Source organism: Megalopta genalis, chromosome 2 (assembly GCF_051020955.1).
Source record: "Megalopta genalis isolate 19385.01 chromosome 2, iyMegGena1_principal, whole genome shotgun sequence".
NCBI lineage: Eukaryota > Metazoa > Arthropoda > Insecta > Hymenoptera > Halictidae > Megalopta > Megalopta genalis.
In genome coordinates, this window is record NC_135014.1 from 24,469,670 (window position 1) to 24,491,899 (window position 22,230).

The 22,230-nt window shown below is 42.8% G+C and overlaps 4 protein-coding genes across 4 annotated transcripts; 2 read left to right on the forward strand and 2 right to left on the reverse strand.

The window, feature by feature from the left end:
- Positions 1-210: 210 nt before the first annotated feature.
- LOC117220595 (ATP-binding cassette sub-family G member 1) lies at positions 211-15,526 on the forward strand. The gene is made up of 13 exons (XM_033470714.2): positions 211-430; positions 1,335-1,514; positions 3,692-3,947; positions 9,330-9,447; positions 10,707-10,896; positions 11,168-11,313; positions 11,932-12,170; positions 12,293-12,495; positions 13,488-13,656; positions 13,955-14,055; positions 14,128-14,283; positions 14,367-14,607; positions 15,277-15,526. The coding sequence occupies exons 3-13, from the start codon at positions 3,779-3,781 to the stop codon at positions 15,447-15,449; spliced, it is 1,905 nt and encodes a 634-aa protein (XP_033326605.2). The 5' UTR covers positions 211-430; positions 1,335-1,514; positions 3,692-3,778; the 3' UTR covers positions 15,450-15,526.
- Positions 15,527-15,681: 155 nt separating this feature from the next.
- LOC117220597 (ribonuclease Oy) lies at positions 15,682-18,187 on the forward strand. The gene is made up of 3 exons (XM_033470717.2): positions 15,682-16,746; positions 17,328-17,844; positions 17,920-18,187. Exons 1-3 carry the CDS (start codon positions 16,694-16,696, stop codon positions 18,082-18,084), a joined length of 735 nt encoding a protein of 244 aa, XP_033326608.2. The 5' UTR covers positions 15,682-16,693; the 3' UTR covers positions 18,085-18,187.
- LOC117220596 (UBX domain-containing protein 1) lies at positions 18,181-19,997 on the reverse strand. Its single transcript, XM_033470716.2, has 7 exons — positions 19,819-19,997; positions 19,698-19,751; positions 19,478-19,636; positions 19,122-19,373; positions 18,840-19,056; positions 18,577-18,757; positions 18,181-18,460 (listed from the first exon to the last, which is right to left on the reverse strand). Exons 1-7 carry the CDS (start codon positions 19,872-19,874, stop codon positions 18,405-18,407), a joined length of 975 nt encoding a protein of 324 aa, XP_033326607.2. The 5' UTR covers positions 19,875-19,997; the 3' UTR covers positions 18,181-18,404.
- Positions 19,998-20,213: 216 nt separating this feature from the next.
- On the reverse strand, positions 20,214-21,909 carry LOC117220598 (histone H2A). Its single transcript, XM_033470718.2, has 3 exons — positions 21,749-21,909; positions 21,468-21,675; positions 20,214-20,847 (listed from the first exon to the last, which is right to left on the reverse strand). Exons 1-3 carry the CDS (start codon positions 21,768-21,770, stop codon positions 20,670-20,672), a joined length of 408 nt encoding a protein of 135 aa, XP_033326609.1. The 5' UTR covers positions 21,771-21,909; the 3' UTR covers positions 20,214-20,669.
- Between the last annotated feature and the right edge of the window lie 321 nt (positions 21,910-22,230).

Below are 22,230 nucleotides of genomic sequence, written 5' to 3' on the forward strand. Positions count from 1 at the left end.
ACAATGGACGGGCCTATCCAGTGGAAAATCTCCGCGGCGCGGCCGACCGAAATAACAGCCCGCGCCGCGGACAATGGTCGGCTTGAACTTCCGCGATCCTGATCGCGGGAATAAGTAATCCCTGCGTAACCGAGGAGGTCAGAGAGAAGCGTTGCATATGCATGCTGCGAAAAAGGGCGGAGAGTCGACCCGCGGCGGTCAGTATGCGACGGTTGCTCGCCGGGCGCGAACGCAGCTGGCGCGTGGCGGCGCGATTCACCAGTGCACGGTTAAATTTACATGGACCCGGTAGCCGGCATGTAAATTTGAACGTACCGAACGCCTTCGCCGTCCGAGAACTGAGTCGAGTGCCGCTCGACGAAGTGAAAGAACACGCGACGAGCGTAAACCGCGACAAAGGGACGTCGCGCGAACAGCGAACAACAAATTCGTAATGAAGACATTTCATCTTCGATCATTGTTGTCTTAGCTTTATGACCGTAGCATCGCTGGACAGCCGAGACTCCGCCGATTAAAATGAGCACGGATGCGACGTAAATCAGATTAATTGATAAGCTATGAGGTGAGTCACGTAACTTGCATATCTCGAATAACTCTTAACTTATGCTTCTTGTGAAAGATTGTTAAATACACGGTCTCGAAGCTGTGTAGAGATTCTTGTATATACAGGGGTTTTCAGTTTCTCAAGATCCAACTAACTTAAAGTTATTCGAGACATGCGAGTTTCGTGACTCATCCTGCACAACCGAATGCTCTTCGATAAACGTAGTCCTTGTTTGGACTCATTCTAATTAGAAGATTCTCAGATGTCCATTGATGTTACGAACATCAAAGTAAGACAAATATTGCTGCAAATCGAATATGTTTGCCCTACTGGTCTACATTCTTTTGATGACGGGTTGTCCTATAATTATGTTAACACCCGGGAAAGGGTGATTCCTGAGGTGATTTGAAGTAACTTTTTCCTTAGCGAAAATGCAATCCGTGGCTTCGTTTACGAGTTATTAACGAAAAACACTAACCAATGAGAGGCGAGGTCAGCTGGCGCGAGACGGTCGAGCCAATCAGCGGAACTGGGCGGAGCCACTCAGTCGAGCTCGCCTCTCGTTGGTCACTGTTTTTCGTTGATAACTCGTAAACGAAGCCGCGGATTGCATTTTCGTTAAGGAAAAAGTTGCTTGAAATGACCCGAGGAATTACCACGTTTTAGATGTTAACGTAATTATGGGACACCCTGTACACGATGTTTCCTTTCTTTTCACCCTTGTCTACTGAGAGAAAGCCTCGCCGAGCTCGAGACACTGCATCGTCTCAATTTAACGAAATTCCTGCAGGTATAACCGCACAGCACAGCACCTTTTTTTTACGCATTTCCCAAAATTATTACGCCGTGCACCGACCGCGAATAAACCAGGCTCTGGCCAACGGCGCGGCGTTCGCATCACGCGAGTGCTCCGAAATAGAACGGATCGCGCAAGACCGTTGTCGCAAGTGGAAGAAAATGAACGATAATGGTACGCTTTTGCCTGGGATCCTTTCGACCAATGCCTCGAGAGACTCGGCTAATTGCCGATGCTAACACGGCGACAACGAGCTGCTTTCGTTCTCGCTTGATTAGCAACCGGGTTACACGATGCCCGGTCGTACGCGTCGACTCCCGCGCCAATGTCTCAAAAAATCTCATAATATTAATGTAGTATTAATATTAAAAATCTCATAATATTAATGTAGCATTAATATTAAAAATAATATCAATATTAAATAATATTAATATTTAGGCTCTTTGCCTAATCAAATTAAAATTAGAAAGTCAAATTGTATAACATCTAATTTTAATTATTTATCGCACCGTCCATACACCTTGTATATTCTCGGATTTGTCGCAAGTTTTACAGAACGCGGCAGGACGACTTGTACCAACTTTTTTCATTCATGAACAGAATTCATAAAACACCGGTGCCATTAACTTCTTCTAAACGGAGACACGTAAAAGAGAACGTTTTTATATGATAAATATCAATTTTCCATTAGCGTAAACAGATTCAATTAAATCTAGCTTCTAAATAAATTATAGGGTCGACGGTTTTGCGTTTGAAGAACGAAGATTTATGCTAATTTAAAAGAAAGCCGCGGGGCATATAATCAATTACGATGCATAAAAAAGTCGCGAGCACACAAGAAGATGTAAAACATTCGTGTTATGCAAATCTAAATTACGTCAACAACGATTCTTGTATAAAATCACACGTATAAAAAAACGCATCGAGCTGCACTTAAGTGACCTGCGCTGTTTAAATTGTTCACGCCGTTGTCACCGGTGCGCGAAAGATCGTGCTGACTCAAAATCTAAAACAGTTTTCTGAGTTATCCACTTCCTATATGTCTGTTAAAAAGAGCTTACCGAGTGAGATCGTCTAATCTCGAGGAGTGTGGTAGGTAATCCGTGGTATTAGATTGTAATATTTGAATAATGCAAAGTCAAACGCTAATTACAATTGCATACGATAATATCGTTTGCTTTCTAAACGTGACAACACTGAATTCACAAATTGTTAAACAACAGCGTGCTTGAACGAAGAAACGTTATCAATCATTTCCCATGGAATCCCGACTATCCGGGCCAATTATAGTTCTCGCGCGACGACAAGGCAGCTTTGTGCTCAAATTCTAGCGGCCCCACTGCCGCAGCTAGTAAGAGAGGGAATGTAAAGACAAAGGTGCCTTCTTGTCGCGTGAGGACTGTAGTCACGCTAGTTACCTAATTACAATGTCACATTTCACCTACATTAATTTGATTAATTTAATTTAATAAAACAAAAAACAATAAATTGTTCTCTTAACGAGTTGCCTTAGATTGAGCTGATTGAAAAGTATTTAAACAGTAGAGAATTCTATGACCGAAGAGTCGGTCACAAATGAGCGATGCTTATTAATTTTTGAAATTCATTTTTATCATAATATGTCCAAAAAACTGAATGTCACTAGAATTTATAGTCTATAAAATAATTAAACTAAATATTAGTAGCAAGTATGCTACGATCAATTTTCCAGTCTCGATTTCATTAATTAAATGGTTTTGATATTATGAGAATTTTTAGAGTCGACATTGTTAATAATAATGGAACAAGAAATCCGAGATCGTTTATTACACTGGGATGAATTAGGCGTGGGAGAACTCGGGGACGCGCGGAAACAGTTCTAAAGTACGGCATTGGGAATTTTCGCCGCGGATTCGTCACTCGAATGCAAAGGGTAAAATTTCGTGTCGGCACGTGACGCGGTAGTTTCACGTTGCGATTCGCGCGACGATAACCGCTATCATTGTTATGTCGCGTGGGTATCCGTGATAGCGGTGTGAAACATGGTCGGCCGTTGTCTGGGTGTATGCGTGCACCGCGCCGAGAACAAGGAGCTCGACAAAGCTGCTTTGGCGTCAGTCTTCTCCCGCGATCTGTCGCGCGCTGAGCTTTCGCTCGTTCCCATGCAACGCGTGCTTCGGTCGTCACTCGGTGTCATCCCCTCGGAAAAGAACCGATCCTCGGTCTCTCGGATCCCTGGAGAAATTCGTGAACTAAATCCGTCTGTCTCGAACGAAAACGAAAGCGTGCTCGCGTCCGATGCACTTTCCTAGCGGCGCGAGTTTTCGAAGCTGCAACCGGTCGGTGTCCCAGTAATCTCTTCGGGGTTTCAGTGCAGTAAATCGACAGGGAGGAGAAGAAGCCGGCTCGGGTGATGGGTGCAACGACGTAAATCAACTCGTGGAAACAGAGATCGAACCATGACGCTGAAATCAAAAGAGGAGGCGATGCACAACGAACTGCAGTTGCATCGGTGCCAGCGCGCGCCTACGCGAGATGCGTCGGTGCCGCTGTCGCACTTGAAAAAAATGGCACCAGTCGACATTGAGTTCAACGACTTGACCTACACGATACCTTTCAGCAGAAAAGGTACGACGGTAATTGTTACTCTGCTCGAAACGAGATCTCTTCTCACAAGAAGGTCGCACCGCGACATTGCAATATAAAACAGCTGTTTCTAAAAATTTCTTTGACACCAGCTCTCGAAATGTATTTTTATTCGAATATATTTCTAACAAACTGAACCTTGCTAGAACATCTAGAATACGAACGAGTTGAAATAGCTCATACACGATACATTTTAACCTCCTGGTTTCATTAATCAACACTGAACACATCGAGCCGGTTGAAATTACTTTTTCCACATTTTTCATATTTTTTGAAACGACTTAATTTATGCCGTGTTTCAATTGCATTCGTCGTGGTGAAAATGACGGAAAGTCTAGTAAATTCGGTCTTGCCATTCTTGTAAGAAGACTGTGTATAGATCAGACATTTTTATGTAAAAATGTTATGTGTCAAAATGTTAAAAGGACGAGCGAAAGCGATTATCAAGCTACTATAAATTAACTTAGCTCTAAATTATCTTAACAATCGATTTGATCAGTAAACAATGCTCCTTGTTTCTTACAATGAGAAAAATATGACTTTCGTCACTATGATTCCTAAATTACTTTGATTCTCGTTGGAATTGCTTTTTGGCATTCCGCGTGTTAATGTTTTAACAGCGGCAGAGCATTTTAATCCAGGAAAAAACGTCCATGGAAATGTAACTTCTTTCATGATTTCTATGTTGCTCGAGAGATGATTTGTGAGTTCTGTCTGCATATTGTGTTTCCATTACAAATCTTGAATGACATATTCACTGTCGGCGTCGTCGTGTACATTTGAAAGCGAAATTAGCTCTATGCACGATTCTATTTAACCCCTTGCATCGTGTATAACAACGGGTCAGGCTAGTTAAACGAAGATTCCGAACCGAGAAGGAGAAGATTTTTTTTCGTCGGGGTAAAAGGTATTCGAACACCTTTTAAAATACAATAAATTTTTTTAAATTGAGCTAAACGATTTGAACTTTTCTGTAACGTTAAAGAGACTAGCTCAGTGTACAATGATTACGATACTTTTTCTTTAATTTTGCTATTACTTTGAATGAGCAAAGAAATAAGAAGCTCTCACATTTTAATAGCAAATTTCTTCAATTTTGTCATCGTCCCAAGCAATTGCAATTCTCGAAAACAATTTTCTAACCATTGTCTGCTAAACCAATCGCGCCAACATCTCAAAAATATTTAGATCACCAGTTTCAAAAAAGTGTCGAAATCGAAATGAAATTTTCCTTCTGTCGATGTACAGCGATTACAATTCATATACAATACAATGCATGCTTAGAATACAATGCAGTCAATGTTAGAAATAGATAGAAATTCATTAGTGACAAAGCGAATGGATTAAAGAATGCATTTAACATGTAGAATCGTACGAAAAACAAAAAGAAAAACAAAACTGTTTACACAACGTGCGATTGCTGCAGCACGCGAACAAATAGATGATTCTGCGGAAAATCATCCCGGCAATTCCCCTAATTATACAGAACGATTAATTCTGTATACTTTGATCGTGGTGTTGGCGGCAATGAAATATGCGAACGTGCTAATAACTGCGCGCGATAGCGAAAACTGAATGAATATACTTAGAGACTTTAACAACACCGTCGGCAAATGTACAGGAGCCGCCGTTGAAACGTTTCTTTCGTTAGATTACGCGCTCTGCGTAATTCTTGTATAAGGAAACAGCCGGCAGCGTTGCACTGGCGTTAAGCTTGTCGAATCTATATAAGATGGTTATTTTTCTTCTTCTTCTTCCAATGTAGCGACAGAACGAAGCGATAAAGCGACGATAAAAAGTCACGCGGATCGCACGACCTGGCCGACCCGGTTTCCGAGCCGAAACAATTTCTCTGTCTTCATAGAACTCAGATGGTTGAACAGTCTCTCCGCGACTTCTTTGTTTCTCGCGGCTGTCGAACGAAATGACTTCACGTTGATAGATCGACCGACGATGCCGATGGATAATAAACGAGCGACAATGAATTTCACTGGAACTCGTCGCGATAATAAGCGATCTCGTAACGCGAAATTCGTGTCTATCGATATAATAATCATCATCGGTTTGCATACTTGTCACAACGAGGGCAAACGCGAATGTTAATTAAACCGTGATCGGGCCGTTAATCAATTTGATGATCGATTAATCTGGCACGAGTCCGATAAAAACGTCGTGAATTTTTCATAATAATCGGCTGTCCCTTGATCTGTAAGAATAGAGCGTAAAATGCGCTCTTTTCTGCATCGTGTTCGATTCTACGCCGATTTGAATGAAAATGAATGAAAATGCACGTTTTGATTCACCGACCATGTGTTTTTTTTCGCTGGCTAATTAACCGGCGCGGTCTTAAATAAGCAGGTTGAGTCAGAAAACACGGCAATTGATCTTGAGAACGCCGGAGGAACACGTAAACCGCCGCGTAATCGCGCCTTGACGTTCTATTGTCTTCTCAGTGTGCATGATGCACCCGCTTATTCAGTCTGACAACGCTAGAATCTGCAAGCCAAATGAGACGCTGCAAAAAAAGTGGCTACAGTATCTTGAGCGACCAGGAATCGTTTTTCATGAATGGTTATCTTGTTCCGTTTCAACGAACCGACGCGAGCCATCGACGAGAGACGAGAGGCAGGAACCGAAAGATGCGTTCCTTTGCGGCGTAGGAGGATCTACGATCGACGGGAAATCGGTCTAGGATCGAGGCGCAGCGCGACGATCGCATCGTAACACGAGAACTATGCAAAAGTAAAAGGCAGAATCGAGAATTGCGTCAGAGTAAAAGCATGTATCCTTCGTGTCGCTCTCATTAATTTGCAGCGCGTAGGATTCCTGACACGCTCTCAATCGCTACGATCCGAAGTTGGAACGATCTTGGATCATTCCAAGCAGCCGACGACGGCTACCAGAAGAACCGCGACAAAAAGACTTCCTTCCTTCCTTCCTTCCTTCCGTGAGACTATTTACTCCGCGAAATGCTTCGCGTAGAAGTGTTTATCTAACGCTGCCGGTTTATCGCAGCCTCGGATTCGAGCGTTGAAAAAAGGCAACAGTTTTTCAACACACGATAAGTGAAGCAAAAAACAAACGTTCGTGGTGTTACAAGTATTCGAGTGAAACAGCGTGAAAAGCAAAAACGTGTTACATCTATAAATATCCATCGATTTTTTTGTGAATTTATGTTGTGACTTATTATAATTCCTTATTATTATTATTATTTATTTATTATTCGTTCCTAAATGCTTTCGTTCTCAAGAAGATCATTTCGGCCAACTTTTTAAGGAAAATACTTCACGTCGTCCATGGAAACCGAAATGAGCCGCGTCGCGTTCCATGCGCGCCAATTTTATGTTCCAAAAAAGCGAAAATTCAACGAGCCTCGGTAACGACCGTATATTTTCTTTCGTTTATTACGGGCGAGCGGCGTTTACGGCGCAAAATTGCGGTACCCTTTCGAGCAGCTCGCGGGCTTCCGCGAAAGGCCGAAGTCTCGCAAAAGTAACGCAGTCCTATTACGACCTTAATCGGCCCGGGACCATTGCGAACCTCGGTGTTTCGCTTTCTATGCTACCACGATGGCTCCGCGGAGAGCCTTTCTCCTCGCGGATCGCCGAAAGATTCATGGACGGGACGTCGTTTCCGACTTCTTGCCCCGTCATAAGCGCTATTAAACGGCCTCCGGGTCTCGGGAACGCGAGAGGGAAGACAAATTTTCCGACAAGCCGGTGAATTTTACTTCGCGATAGCGAAGTGAAACACGGCGAGTATGCGTATCGTTCCACGCGAATCCATTATCTGAACCGAGTGATTTCACCGCGCCGCTGCGTCGTCATCGCGCGCGCGGCTTCTGCGTCTTCCCTCGTAATTGAAACAGTAAATTCATCGGCACTAACGGCGGAGATTCGGATTTACGCGCGGAGCCCGCAGCGGCCCGATTAATCAAACGTGCGCGCGGCCGTTGACAAGGACTCGATCGGCCGGCGCGTATTGTTTCAGACGTTGAAAATGAATCAATACTTTGTATGTACTTATGCACCGCTGCACCACCGCTGTCACCGTGTTGTATCGCGTTAAACAGCCGAACCCCTTCGTTCCGCCAACTATGATAGACGCGTTGCCGCCGCGGCGGCATCGACGTCGACGGGAAGCGAGAAAAAGGGACGTCCGACGTGTCCGACTGCAACAAGCAAGGAAGCCGTGTTCAATATTTAACTATGCAAACGAGACACGATTAACATGCGAAAAGTTAGCGACGGCTCGATTCGGGAGCCTGCGTGTTTACGCTCGCCGGCGAAAGAGCAACGCACCCTGCCTAGTTTATTTCGTTGGAAATGTGATCGACTTTGGGGTCGCCATTTGTCTTAGCAGAGGACAAATTCGATCGCTTCTTTCGTGCGAAAATTCAATTTTTTAACACAGTAAATTCTTCCGAATTTTCCTTCTGCTTTCCTTCTTGCTAAAGATGCACAATTTGGGAAGGGGATTAGAAGGGGATTGTTTGAGCCTCGTGGCTCATTTTTATAGTCGCCGATTGTTGACAATTATGAAAACGAGGCGCAAGGCTCGAATAATCGTATCTCCTCTTCTCAAATTGTCTATCTTCGTTTACAAGCTGGGGGAAAATTGGGGAGAGTTTACTGTATATTGGAGAAGTTTGTTTTTCTTTTAAACTGAGAACGTTTTGAAGATCTCAAGTCCAGAATATTGTCCGTTTTAGACGACCAAGAGTACAAAATGCAGAATACTAAATACAAAATCATAAAATTAACGCTAAAATTAAACGGTGTTGTACAAATTAGCTGATGCACTTGATGCATCGAGCCTAGTTTTAATCATATTTTTAACCCTTCTACAAGTGGCGTCAAATTTGTTACAATTCGAACGTTGAGAAGAGTTTCAAAAGAACGAGTTGCGAGCGTCGCACTTCAACTATTCGCTTCCCTACAAATTAGGATATAAAAACCATGCTGCTCGTCTCGACATTTTTAAATATTTATACAGATATTTGACTCCTTAATGTTCCTAGCTGCTTGAAAACAACGCTGAAACAATTGAAGCCGCGAAATGCGAGTTCCCAAACCGCTGTGCGACTCCAAAGGCTCCAAACCTCAGAGAGGCGCGATAAAAGGAAAAAGTTGCGACCGATTTCTCGCGAATCCTCTGTTTCGCAACGCGTTCGCAAGATCCGCCGATAGATCCGCGTTTCTCGCGGTTATTTTCCGCGGAAACTCTCCTCCGCTCGACAATCATAAACATCCGCGTCGTTATCAATCGCGTTACTTAACTTCGACCGAAAAAAAAGCGTCGATCGCCGATCAAACGGTCTAAAAAGAAACCGCAATAACGCGCATTTTTGTGTCTGTTCCGCAGGTTCCAAAGTGATCTTAAGAGGTATCTGCGGACAATTCAGATCGGGAGAACTGACAGCGATCCTGGGCCCCTCCGGCGCTGGCAAATCCACGCTCTTGAATATCCTAGCAGGATACAAGTGAGTAAATTGACCATGCCGAACAGTTTCCTACCGCGTGACTCGATTCGACACGGAACGAAACGGATCTGGTCAAAGTCGCGTCACATTTTTCCCCCCAAAGCATGAGTCCGTGCTGTCAAAGATCGTTGACCTCGCGACCCACGCCGAGCGAGCGGAAGCATCACCTACGCCAGAACTATGTAGCTGAGCGAATTGTAACTCCTAGGCTGGATCGATCTCTCGTCGACACGAGAAACGAGAACTGTTGCCGATCTACGGTAAATTCTCCCGAATTTTCCTGCAGCTCGTGAACGAAAATGGACAATTTGGGAAGAGGAGATGCGATTATTCAAGGCTCGCGGCTCGTTTTTATAGTTGTCGATTGTCGACGATTATAAAAACGAGGTGGAAGGCTCGAATAATCCTGCCTCCTCTTCCCAAATTGTGCAGTTTTGTTTCCAAGCCGAAGGAAAATTAGGGAGAATTTGCTGTGTTCGGCTTGGATAATTAAGTCGACCGTCGAGTGGCCATTTTGTCGTCGAGTATAATTGAAAATGGAAAAGATATTGCTTGCGCGAGTTTTCGCAGAGGAAGAAACGTTGCTAGCGACAGTTCGAAGACTGATTAACCCTTTCAGTGCTAATTAAAATGAAAAAGTGTAGTAGAAGACATAGCTACTTTTGTTACTTTATGTTATAATCATATGATATAATAATATGTTATCATTATAATATTATAAAGATATAATATATATATATATATATATATATATATATATATATATATATATATATATATATGCCGTTTAGATTATGTTACTTTTATTGCTATTATATTACTTTCACTATATTATGAATTATATAAAGATCATGGCAGATAACGTGGTAAACAGTTAACAGTAAACCTACCGAGCTCTAAAAGTGGCTAACGTGTGTTGATTTATACGAATAACAAGACTGAGTTTATTTAGGCTACCCTCCTTTTTTTACTAGAACGTGAGCTTCCTTAAAGAAATTTAAATCGCTTCATAAGAAAGAATCCTATGAAAATAAAAACAGTGAGACCGATTTTCTCGACCGGCACGGTAGGTTTAGTGTTGAACCTACTAAATAAATAAAGGAGATCAGGCCTTCATTTATAAAGATGAAGCTACATCAGATGTTTAGGATTAAACATTGAAAGGGTTAAATTCATTTGATACCTCTGCAGCAGCTTGAAATTGGCAATGAAAATCCGATTCTACAGATTTGGATTGATGAAGGATGGAATATTTTCAGTGTGACAGTAGGCGTGACGGGATGCGTGAGCGTGAACGGGCAAGTTGAGACAGTGGATCGTTTGAAGACGCTGTCCTGCTACATCATGCAGAAGGACATGATCCAACCGAGGCTAACAGTGTTCGAGGCGATGCACTTCGCAGTGGATCTGAAGCTTGGCAGAGTTTCGAAGGAGGCGAAGTTCGCAATCGTAAGCACGCTAATAACAGAATGATATGAAGGAGAATAAAATAAAGTAGAGAACGCGAGCTTCAATGCCGTGTGTTGAACTCGTCGACGGATTCTCGGAATCACGTGAATGCACGAATTGCATCGCGCGGTCTCATTTTTATTCCCGACACGCGTCACGGGACTGGCAATCCTATGGAGAAGGAAGCTCGTTTCGTGCATCCAGCGTTTTACTAAATTCGAGGAAACTGATCTTCCTTGATTCGATGCTTAAAGAATTTTGATGATTATAGATCTCGGAGATCCTCGAGATTCTACGACTGAAGAGTGCGTGGTCCACTGTCAGCGAGAGACTGTCGGGCGGCGAAAGGAAGAGGCTGTCGATCGCTTTGGAGCTTGTTAACAATCCTGCGGTGATATTCCTTGACGAGCCTACTACGTGAGTAGTTTACGAGACACCAAACGCCGACTTTTATTTATCTAAATGACCGTGCTCGCAAGTGGCAGCGTATACTCTGCAATGCATATATAGTAAATGTAGAAGGGTGATTAATTGAGACAAATCGGGTAATAGCTGTTCCAATGAATCTTACAATTGTATATTTCAACCACCGCTGAAGTTAGCTATAAATTCAGAACGCTCGCGATTAGGCGGCGGACTTTTACGCAAAATAAAAATTGTCTAAATTAATTTCAATATAGTCAATATAGTATAAGTCAGATGAAAATGTCTATTTTTGTATTAAATGCAACTTCTCGAAATAGATGTATAAACGAGAAACGACATTTTTATCTAACGTATGTTCCTTAAAATTAACTTAGTTTTTATTTCGCTTAAAAAAATCCGCGGTTTAGTCACGAGCGCTTCACAGTTTTGTTTTTCGTCCAATCATTTTCCTCGCGTGCACAACATCCGCAATCTACTTCTGATAAAAAACGTAACAGCACGAGTACTCGAAGAGCATGCGTCGCTACACCTAGATATGGTAGCGAACAAGTGGTCGAGTACAGGGTTAAATGGGGTACCTTCTGTCGCTGATGCAGTGAACACTTTCAGAGGGTTGGACGAGATATCGGCTACACAGTGCATCGAACTTCTAAGGTGCCTAGCGCAACTAGGGAGAACTGTGATTTGTTCGCTGCACACGCCGAGTGCATCCGTCTTCAGCAAGTTCGACCACGTCTACGTGGTGACAGAGGGCCAATGCGTCTACAGGAGCACCGTCGGCAACCTCGTGCCGTTCCTCCGACGAGCTGGCATCGAGTGCCCGAAGCATTACAATCCTGCCGATTTTAGTAAGTCATTTAGATTACACTGTTGATCCTAGGCTGCAGATTTCATGCAGAATGCATTCCTCTTGGGAATGAGAATATTTACATTGCACAAAGATCCGCAGTCTACCGATAGGTTGTTCCAGTGATCGAACTGTCCTCGGGCGAATACGGATTGGAATGGATCGGTCGGATGACGAATCTGGTGGACTCGGAAATGCCCATTGTTCCTATCTCCCGATACCCTGGACAAAATGACCCGCACCCGAAGACGATGGCCAAAGTGTCCTGGAGCGATCAGTTCGTCGCTCTGTCGAGGAGGATGATAATGCAGCTGAAGAGAAACAGGGTATGATGTTAGTTTTGGTTCGAACGGAGCTACGGCGACCTGACGAACAATCCCCAGCGTGTGGACATTTGCAAAATTTGACGAAGAAGTAACGTTGATCATTTCATTTGTTACGTTAGCGAATTGTCTCAATGACGTCCAATACGTTCTAGGTAATTATTATACGTTCTAGCTGACGCTCATTTTTAACTAGCTTTTGAAATTTATTTTTATTCCAATACATTGATCATAGCGAATGTGACTTTTTGAATGTGGATTTTTGGAACATAAAAAGGTTAGACTAATATTTCCTGTGGAAAATTTGGATTCTTCAGTTTCTTGCGGGCGAGAATTTTCTAAAATTCTGAGAATATTTTCGGAAATAATAAGAAAATAATAATCTCTGCATTACAGCTTGAAAAAAGCTACGACTATCGAAAAGCGTTAGAACCGTGCACAAGAATGTATGAACATTTTTATCATTTTAAAAAACGAGCGGCTCGAGTGTTCATTCTCTGTACAAGTCGCCTTATACGGTAATTTCTCCCAGAAATGTTTGAAGTCGGAATTAAAACACGCAGATCTCTCTGAGCAGACTAAGTCGCGCTAAGACAAGATCCTTCGAGCCTCGCGACTTGTTTTCATAAGAACTCGGGGCAGTCGGCAAAAAAGAGGCAGCAGCCAGCATGCCGGTATACATTGATATAAATACACAGTAATACTAAAATAAAAACGATGACTTAACCTTTTTTTGCCACGATTTGAAGGCAATTCAGAGGCCACATGCTACACGATTCGACGGAGATTAGTCGCGTACCTTGCAGCTCCGCAGTTTTTCTCACTCGTCTTCACGCGCGAGCAGGCCGTTTCGTGTGCATCGACGTAACAACAAATTACATAGACGTAAGACCAGCACGTTGAAATTCGCAGGAACCCGATATTTGGCATTTCCGGGAGAAATTTACTGAAACCGAAGAACGCGTCAGAGAAAAATGTCGATCGGCCTGTTGCAGAACTACATATACCTGAAGATAAGTCTGCACATCTTCCTCGGCTTCATAATCGGCGGCCTGTTCCTGAACGTGGGCGACGACGGCTCGAAGACCCTGTTCAACTTCGGCTTTTGCTTCGCCTGCCTGATAGTGTTCCTCTACGTGCCTATGTTACCGGTATTGCTAAACTGTAAGAACATAATGTTTGCCCGGGGTAAAAGGAGCCGTGAAATCCGACCGGTCTCGGGCATCGCGTGTCGCGGCGCCGTCTCGATAATCTCACAAATCGGCAACTTAATGACGCGGTTCCTTATTAAATTCGATACACCTTGGATCCGGCGTCGCCGTAACCCGAGGCACGTGTTGTTCATCGGATTTCCTTCGCGAGAAATGTTTCTTAGACCGCGATTGTCCGGCGCGTTTCTCCCAGGGCATCGCTCCCTCGCGCGTGCCTTCTCCGTTTCCTGATCGCGGCGTTGAAATTACAGTTCCCTCGGAAGTGCAACTGGTCAAGCGGGAGTACTTCAACATGTGGTACAACCTCAGCCCGTACTATTGCGCTTTCACCTTGGTCAACATGCCAGCGCAGGTCAGATTACAGCGAACCCCGTGCTTCAATTAATCCGGCAGCCGCTTAGTTCGCGTTCTTCCGTGTTCGCAGCTGCTGGTGTCGACGATATACCTGTCGATGGTGTACCTGATCACGGGACAGCCACTGGAGCTGTTCAGGTGCGCCCTGTTCTTCGGCATCTGCTTCATATGCATGTTCATCGCCGAAAGCATGGCGATGGCCATTGCTACCACGCTGAACATCGTGGTACGTGACGCGTTTCTCGGTATCTTCTCTCTCCGTATCGTCCTATTATCGCAATCCGTCGCATGATAAGTCCTCGTTCCTAGAACGGCACGTTCGTCGGGCCTGCGATCTCTGTTCCGCTGATGCTGGTGGCGGTGCAGGGCATCGGCGAATCCGAAGGGCTGCCTATCTATCGCAAGATGATTATGTATCTCAGCTACATACGATACGGCTTGGAAGGTCTAATCACCGCTCTATACGGATACAACAGAGAGAAGCTGTATTGTCCGACCACGGAGATATTCTGCGAGTTCAAAATGCCGAGGCAGATCCTGGTGACCATGCGTAAGCCTAGATCTCGCGACGCGGCCGCCATTGTTACGCAGAGCGGCGGATCGAACGGTTCGGCGCAGGGATCGAAAACGCTCCGAAAATAACAGTTTTATTTTTTGTCATCGGCTCTGGCTGAAACGGTCACTAAGAATGTTTTAGACAGATTTGATGCACTTGGGATAACTAGACTGCGGATTCTATGCAAATTTTGTTTAGGCATATTCGATGTACTTATGATAACTAGACTGCGGATTCTATGTGAAAGAGTGACGAACAAATTGAGAGAAATTGAAAATGTTGATACGTTAATTATAAGTTATTGAAATTGTTTACAAGGGAAACAAGATTGCACTTGGCTCTTGCGTCTTTGAATCGATTCAGATCATTTTTATTTTGCATAAAGATCCGCTGTCTAGTTAGAAGTGATATCGATATGATATCAGTCCTGAAAAACCGAAAATTATTTCGGTTCTCCGTAATGTTTGAAGCATCGAAACCGATATCACGAACGTTTTCAACCGTTGGTTCGCAGATCGCGCGATAATTATGCGATCCTACCGTTTTCTTCGGTGCTTTTCGCACGTTTTCCATCCAGTCTCTCTGTTTTCTAAAATTCGTCGAACCCCGCGTTCGATCGTCCCGTGACACAGAACAGAAACTACGAATGATCTCTTATTTCAGAGATGGAGCATGCTGTGATGTGGGTGGACATTGTCGCGTTGGTGTTCATTCTCGTTACCCTGAAGGTCCTGACGTACTATTTATTGAGACAGAGGCTCCGACCGAACAGGACATTCGAAGCGTTGAATCTCATCGGCAGACTAGTGAAAACTCATCTGAATATCGATACTTGAACGGCTGGTTTTGTAACCTCGTCGACAAACTCTGTACAGAAAAACCAGTTTAAATAAAACTGGAGACTTTCCTACGATCCCCTGTTTCAAGGGTGGCGCCTCCGAATCGATAATTATTCATTTTTCTTTTACAAGCAGTGGGACGTTGGAAGGTGGAACTGTTGAAATCCGATTATAGTAAATACTCCCGAATTGTCCCTCGGCTTCGAAACTAAAACGGACAATTCTGGGAAGAGGAGACACGATTATCCGAGCCTCGCATTGAGTTTGTTCGTTTTAAAATTGCAAACGGCAACGGTGGCGGCTCACTGTGTTGAACGATGGAACTCGAATGGAATTGCATGCGAGGCAGCACGATGTTGCATACAGGAAGAATCATTGTGTTACACAAAGAAGAATGCGACTAATCTGATGACGGAAGCGTTTATGTCAAATCTGCGATAAAACTTCTCTGGAATCGTGCCGCGCGCGTGTGAGTCAGTAACGTTCGTTCGCCACGCTGCGTTTTAACGGAGAACAAAAGGCAATCGTTTAAATAATTGCTTGTTGCGTAATACGATTTGTATCGACATTTGGGTTTGCTGAACTGCTAATTTACGAGCAGATAAGTTTTACGCGTTGTCGGTGGTATCCCGAAATAATCGCACGCATGCAGAGCTCGTGTCGACAGATCGACGAAGATCGAAGCAAATGATCTGCAGTTCCCGATTTATTGCGGAATCAATAATCTTAATTAGATAATCGTTTCGAAATGCGCGACGGGGTGGGTATTTCCGGCTATAAAATAGCAGCCAACTTTTCGCTCGATTGCTCTATGAATTATACATATGTACATTCGTGGAGATACTGCGACACGAAATGTGTCTCAATGAAAAAAGGGAATCGATAGAGATAATCGTAAGATTAATATCGTTATCTAAGTTTGTCCTGCGCTGGAAAAAGCGTGCGCGGAACGAACGTCTTATAGATAAGGAACAAGTTCTTTTTGTTAAACTTTAGTGGCTTTTTTGTTTTTATCTGTAATCATAATTTGTAACGTTATCACCGATGACATTGTCACAGTTGAAGGGACACAGGTAGTCGACCATCTGGTGCATATAACAAGAGCCAGAGGAAATGGTGGGACGGTTCTTATAAAGGCGATGGGGGCTGGGCACATAGTACTCGAGCGAAGCGACTAAACACTCGCTAGTAGACGGTCACAGCTTGGACGAGCTTTGTCCACGAGAACCTGTTTTCCAGCCATGTTTAGTCGACACTTAAACATACTTTTATTTTTCCTCGGTGCGCTCTACGGGTGAGTAAACGAACTCTTTAACAATGGATGCACGAGATCAGTGGATCTATGTTTAACGAAATATGTAGATATATAGAATAATAATAATACACGCTGGAGTTTAAATTTAGAATAGGGATGCACAAACTAGGGGAAGATAACGATCTCGATAATCCGCCGAATTAGTACCATAAATCTGTTTTTGTTCGCTCAGAATAATGCAAAATATCCGAGAGAAGAGTCGTACAGTAAATAGTTTATATCTAGTTCTAATTTTATACGGATCCTAGATAAGAACTCGGAAGACAAATATTATTTCTCTGCTCGAAGCTAACACGTGGCCGACGCTACACGAATCTTCCCTAATCGCGCCTCTACATTACAACCGAAATAAATACAGTAAAACCTCGATTATAGATCGATGTTGGTGATCCATTATTTATTGTACGAACTAATAAGTATGTAACCAAGTAACTAGCATACATATAAGTTTTAATATATGAGCACTCGTGTTTCCTTGCCGAATTCGCATGACCGAGGTTTTACTACTCAGAAACGTGCAAATAAAGCAATAGCCGACATGTAAAATGATAAAATCGCAGAGCGTCAGCGCGATCGAAGGACTTCGATCTGTTGATTTTCACTCAACGATGGCCTAATACGATTTGCACGATGTGGAAAGAGGAGTCGCCCTCGCACAGCTGCGCGTTGCCGAGCGATAAATCCGAATGGACGATCCACGGCCTTTGGCCTACCCAGTTTCATAGGATGGGCCCAATGTTCTGCGATCCTTCGAGGCCGTTCGATCCCAGCGCTTTGATACCTTTGGAGGATCAGTTGAAGGAGAAGTGGATAGACATAGAATACGGACGGGAATCATACGGGCTTTGGCAGCACGAATGGAACAAACATGGCACTTGCGCGGCTCAACTTCCGGAATTGAACACCGAGGAGAAATATTTCGGCGAAGGTCTCGCTTTGCTGTCGCAGTACGACATGAAGAACGTTCTGGCATCTTCGAACATTCTACCCGGATCGAACTACGCAGCCTCCGATCTATTCAACGCGGTTCTACAGGTTTTGGGAGCACATCCTGTGATAGTTTGCAGGAAAGATAGGGTAAGAGTAAGAATTCGTTGAATCTCGAGCTCTAGCTATCGATTGGAGTTGTTGTTAATTTGGAAATGATTTTAGGAAACTGGAGACTCGTACTTGTTCGAAATAAGGATATGCTTCGACAAGTCGTTGGAATTGATCGATTGCGATCAGGTCACCGAATATCCAACTAACTGTGGTGATTCCGAAGATGTGATATATCCTGCCGATGTATCGTCAGATTACAATGCCATTAGCGTGTAATAAAATACCCTAAGACGTCGAATCTGTCCTTAATGTTGGACACGTCTCTCGACGATAATTAACAACTACTTTAAATTTAAAATAAACTCCCCAATATTATAAATGCGTAGTCTCTTTTATTCCTTCGACGCTCGTAAACCATGCCATTCTCAATAATAAATGCCACAGCAACACTTCCACTGCGTATAAATTACAAACGGAGAATATTTAAGAATAAAAACGCTGATTTTTTGTTGGACGCACAACGTTCTGAACACTGTACGTTGATATTATTTACTTAGAAGCCGTGTTATTGGTTGTATGACAAGTAGCTCAGGTATTTACGAGGTCTGCTGCATTTTCTTCTTAACAATTATTACTGATGATGGTACTAAGCCTGGAATCAATTAGTCATGATAATCGAACGAACGGAGTTCGCTTTGTTATACGTTCCCCGATTTTTCGGATCATAACAGTCGCTTAGATCCCGGGTTGTTACGAATAATTACACACCTAGAACGTCTAGTGGAGTGTCATAATCGTCTTCTCCAAATATTTTCTTTGGGAAATTTGTCATTAGGCTAAACGGTCCAAGATCATCTGTTCTGTTCATTTCAATGAACAATCTCACAGCAGATAGCTGTTCTTTGCTCCCAAATGTTTGTGTCAACGTTTGTCCATTGGTGAGTCTGATCTAAATCGTTGAACCTTAGCGTTTCAATCGGATATCTAATCTACAAAGAATCTGTACAAGCTATAATATACGACTCATTTACCTGCAGCTTCGTTTCGCTGTAGTCCTTTCTTGGGGCCGGTGTAGAGGATGAAGGTACAGGCGGAGCCGGCTGAGGCACCTCTTGAGCACTAGCTCTCGCTCGTCTAGCGGCTTTGTCTGCCTCAATTTCTGCCCTTATCTTTTGTCTAGCTAGCCTATCCTCCTCTTTCTCCTGCTTTCTCTGCTCCAACATCTTTTTTGTTTCTAATTCGTCCCACCTACATTTACAATACAGAAACATTTTTAACGATCATTGTTTGCAAAGGGCAACCGTCAAACTTACTTTCTCTTAGCCTCTGCCATTTCTTTGCCAGCACGTATCCTGTCCCTCTCTCTCGCAAATGTATCTATTCTCTCCTGTTCTTCTCGTTCCTTATTTTTCTGTTTCAACTTCTCTGTTAATATTCTCAGCTGCTCTTTCCTCTCCTCATCTGTGAGAGGTTTCTTCTCTTCTGTGCTTTCTGAGAATCTATCGTGGCCAGACTTTGTAGCATGGAACTCAATTTCCACATTAGTTTTAAACAGTTTTCCACATCTAGAAGTAGTCGACATTAAAGAAGTCTACGCATGGATTGTTAAACTATGCGATACAAGCTAATTGATAGTAGTATCTCGAGAGGATTGAAGTAATACACATACACATCGCATTTCATGGACTTTGCAACTTCGGTAGTAGATACTTGACTGCTAGCAGTAGCTGTGCTATCTTGTGCTGGTGTTTCAGCGACTGACGTTGGAACGCTATCGCCGAGTGACTGTTCCGGCGTCGGTTCGGCATCGTCTGAATGGGCCAACAGCCTAAAATAATGATTGAAATCATTGCCGAACGATGCGAATAAAGCCCTACACTATTTCTTACCATTCCATAGCTGGAACAACACCTTTGTTTCCAGTGATTTCTAAAGCCTTCTCCCTGAAATGAAATGCATGACAAACAGTAACAGGTTAGACGTACACAACAACGATTAAGTAAACCTTACGCTTTAGGTAAAGTAAAACCCATATCCAGAAGCATATTTATATCGCTCGACGACATTGTTCGTGGTTTCCTTTTTTAAAATTAATATATATTTATCATTAATAACTGTGTTCAGTGACCCTGCGATCAAAAACCAAACGTCACGTTGAACCGACGCGCTACCTACACCAATTTACACGTTTTACAACTACTGTAACTACGCATACCGGTGCACGTACCGGAAGTTGTCTATGTTGTAATTCGAAAAAGGTAGCTCTTTAAATTATTACATAAACGTTTGAATTCACGCGCACACGTGCATACGTATTATCGAGATTTAGTCTAGAATATTTTAAGATTCCATTTATTCGTACACACATCCATACATCTAAGAGAAAGGTCATGTATTACTTAAAGTGAAGAGCAATCAGTTTATTTTCACTCTAAATGTTGTTTACAGTCAACAGAAATATGTAACCCGTTATAATTACCGTTTGTTAAAATTTGCAAACTATTGTATAATTTTCACATACATAGAATCAGTCAAAAGGAGATAATAGATGGATAGAGTGTAATGGAAGTGAATACTTAAATTATGCAACTTATATGTAGGTACATGAAACATTAATCTTAAGCGAAATGCAATGTAGAATTATATATATTCTAATCAAACGAGAGACATTCGATGATAGACCTATAGATCACGTTGTTAACTCAGGTAATTCTACGATGTGTGTGTAATGTGTGTGTGTGTGTGTGATTGGAATAATGATTGTGAATTCTCATATGTTCTAGGTATTGATTTTCTTTTTCAAAGATTGAACAGTGAAGAATATAGCCCTAAAGTACTGTTAAGTTAGAAAGGTTGTTATTCTAATATTCCTGGGATGCTTTGTCTCCTTTTCCAGAGCCACCAGTACTGGTCTTCTTGGGCAAGAGAACTGCTTGTATGTTAGGCAGCACACCACCTTGAGCAATGGTTACACCAGAAAGCAGCTTGTTTAACTCTTCGTCATTACGAATGGCTAACTGCAAATGACGTGGAATTATCCTAAAAACCAAAGGAACATATGTAATCTTTTAATATCTGAAATCTTACGAACTAGGTAAAGGATAGCAGAGTAACCTTGAATCAGCAGCAGGACTTTTCTGATCTTTAGACAATGATATACATAAACGGATAAAAACAATTTATGGAAGCCTTTTAGTCTCAATACACAAATGTTCTTCTTTTATCGAAACTGTGGCAACATAAAAAAATTGGAACCAAATCTTCACGTAAGATATCTAATTGTTTATGGCGCAATCGAAAAGAGGGCGATACTATGAAAAAAAAACTGTGCCAGAAAAATTAAATATAATTTTTTCGTACAGGGACTCGAGAAAATCGAATACACGCCATTCGGTATAATAAATCATGCGTCTTTTTGAAACTGTTTCGCTGGAAAACGAAGCGTCAATCGCGTCCTATGTGTTCGACTTATTTTTTCCGAAGAACTGCCATCTTATTGATTGTATTGTGAATACTGAGACACCCGGTATTTGTATAAACGCAAAATAACGAAATAATGTGCAAATACAGGAAGAGAAATGTTAGAGGAAGAGAAGGGGGATGGGAGAGAAAAAGAGAGAGAGGAAGAGAGAGAGAATGGAAAGGCTTGCTCAACCAACCTTGTCTTCTTGTTGTCCCTTGCGGCGTTCCCGGCTAACTCAAGTACTTCAGCAGCCAAATATTCCATAACAGCAGCTAAATAAACCGGCGCGCCAGCTCCCACACGTTCTGCGTAGTTTCCTTTTCTCAGAAGACGATGGATTCTTCCGACCGGGAACTGTAGCCCTGCCCTGCTGCTGCGGGTCTTCGCCTTTCCCTTAGTCTTTCCTAGAAGAACACAAACGATCCTCCCATTTCCAGCGCCCAGACCCGCAATTCATAATGGAAGTGTTTTACTTACCACCTTTGCCACGTCCTGACATCTTTTCAAGATATTTCGCTTAAAGTGGACTCACAAATGAATAATTGGAAGAACTGCTTCCTCACAATGCCTAACAGCGAATGAACTTCTACCCTGGCCAACGACGGTTATGCGTATGGACGTCAGATATTTTGGCGGCGACAGTTAGGTCGTCGCCTAGTTTGCGCGGGAACGCTGACTCGGTTCCGGAACACCGTGGCGCCACTATCACGAGGGTAAAATCCCTAAATATTCATAGAAACCGTCAAAAACATCGGTTTTCTTGGGTTCATAATATAAATTAATAATCGTGGAATTAATATCCTTAGTGAAATGAAGCAATATAAAATTCAAGTAACCGTTGCACTTGGTTTTTCATGGTAAACACTGTATGCATTTATAATTTAGACGTGCTGAGAATCTTTCATCATTCTATCTCCCTATAACTAAAGATTAAATATGCAAATGTTAAAACACATTTG

Excerpts from the sequence above, each read along its gene's own strand:
- LOC117220595 (XM_033470714.2), top strand. The coding sequence starts at position 3,779 with ATGACGCTGAAATCAAAAGAGGAGGCGATGCACAACGAACTGCAGTTG. Across the intron at positions 12,171-12,292 it reads TTACAATCCTGCCGATTTTA|TGATCGAACTGTCCTCGGGC; the intron begins GTAAGTCATTTA and ends AGGTTGTTCCAG. Across the intron at positions 13,657-13,954 it reads GTTACCGGTATTGCTAAACT|TTCCCTCGGAAGTGCAACTG; the intron begins GTAAGAACATAA and ends TTGAAATTACAG.
- LOC117220597 (XM_033470717.2), top strand. The coding sequence starts at position 16,694 with ATGTTTAGTCGACACTTAAACATACTTTTATTTTTCCTCGGTGCGCTC. Across the intron at positions 16,747-17,327 it reads TTCCTCGGTGCGCTCTACGG|AGCGTCAGCGCGATCGAAGG; the intron begins GTGAGTAAACGA and ends ATAAAATCGCAG. Across the intron at positions 17,845-17,919 it reads TAGTTTGCAGGAAAGATAGG|GAAACTGGAGACTCGTACTT; the intron begins GTAAGAGTAAGA and ends AAATGATTTTAG.
- LOC117220596 (XM_033470716.2), bottom strand. The coding sequence starts at position 19,874 with ATGTCGTCGAGCGATATAAATATGCTTCTGGATATGGGTTTTACTTTA. Across the intron at positions 19,752-19,818 it reads GGTTTTACTTTACCTAAAGC|GGAGAAGGCTTTAGAAATCA; the intron begins GTAAGGTTTACT and ends ATTTCATTTCAG. Across the intron at positions 19,637-19,697 it reads GTTGTTCCAGCTATGGAATG|GCTGTTGGCCCATTCAGACG; the intron begins GTAAGAAATAGT and ends TCATTATTTTAG.
- LOC117220598 (XM_033470718.2), bottom strand. The coding sequence starts at position 21,770 with ATGTCAGGACGTGGCAAAGGTG. Across the intron at positions 21,676-21,748 it reads GTCAGGACGTGGCAAAGGTG|GAAAGACTAAGGGAAAGGCG; the intron begins GTAAGTAAAACA and ends GTGTTCTTCTAG. Across the intron at positions 20,848-21,467 it reads AGGGACAACAAGAAGACAAG|GATAATTCCACGTCATTTGC; the intron begins GTTGGTTGAGCA and ends TTTGGTTTTTAG.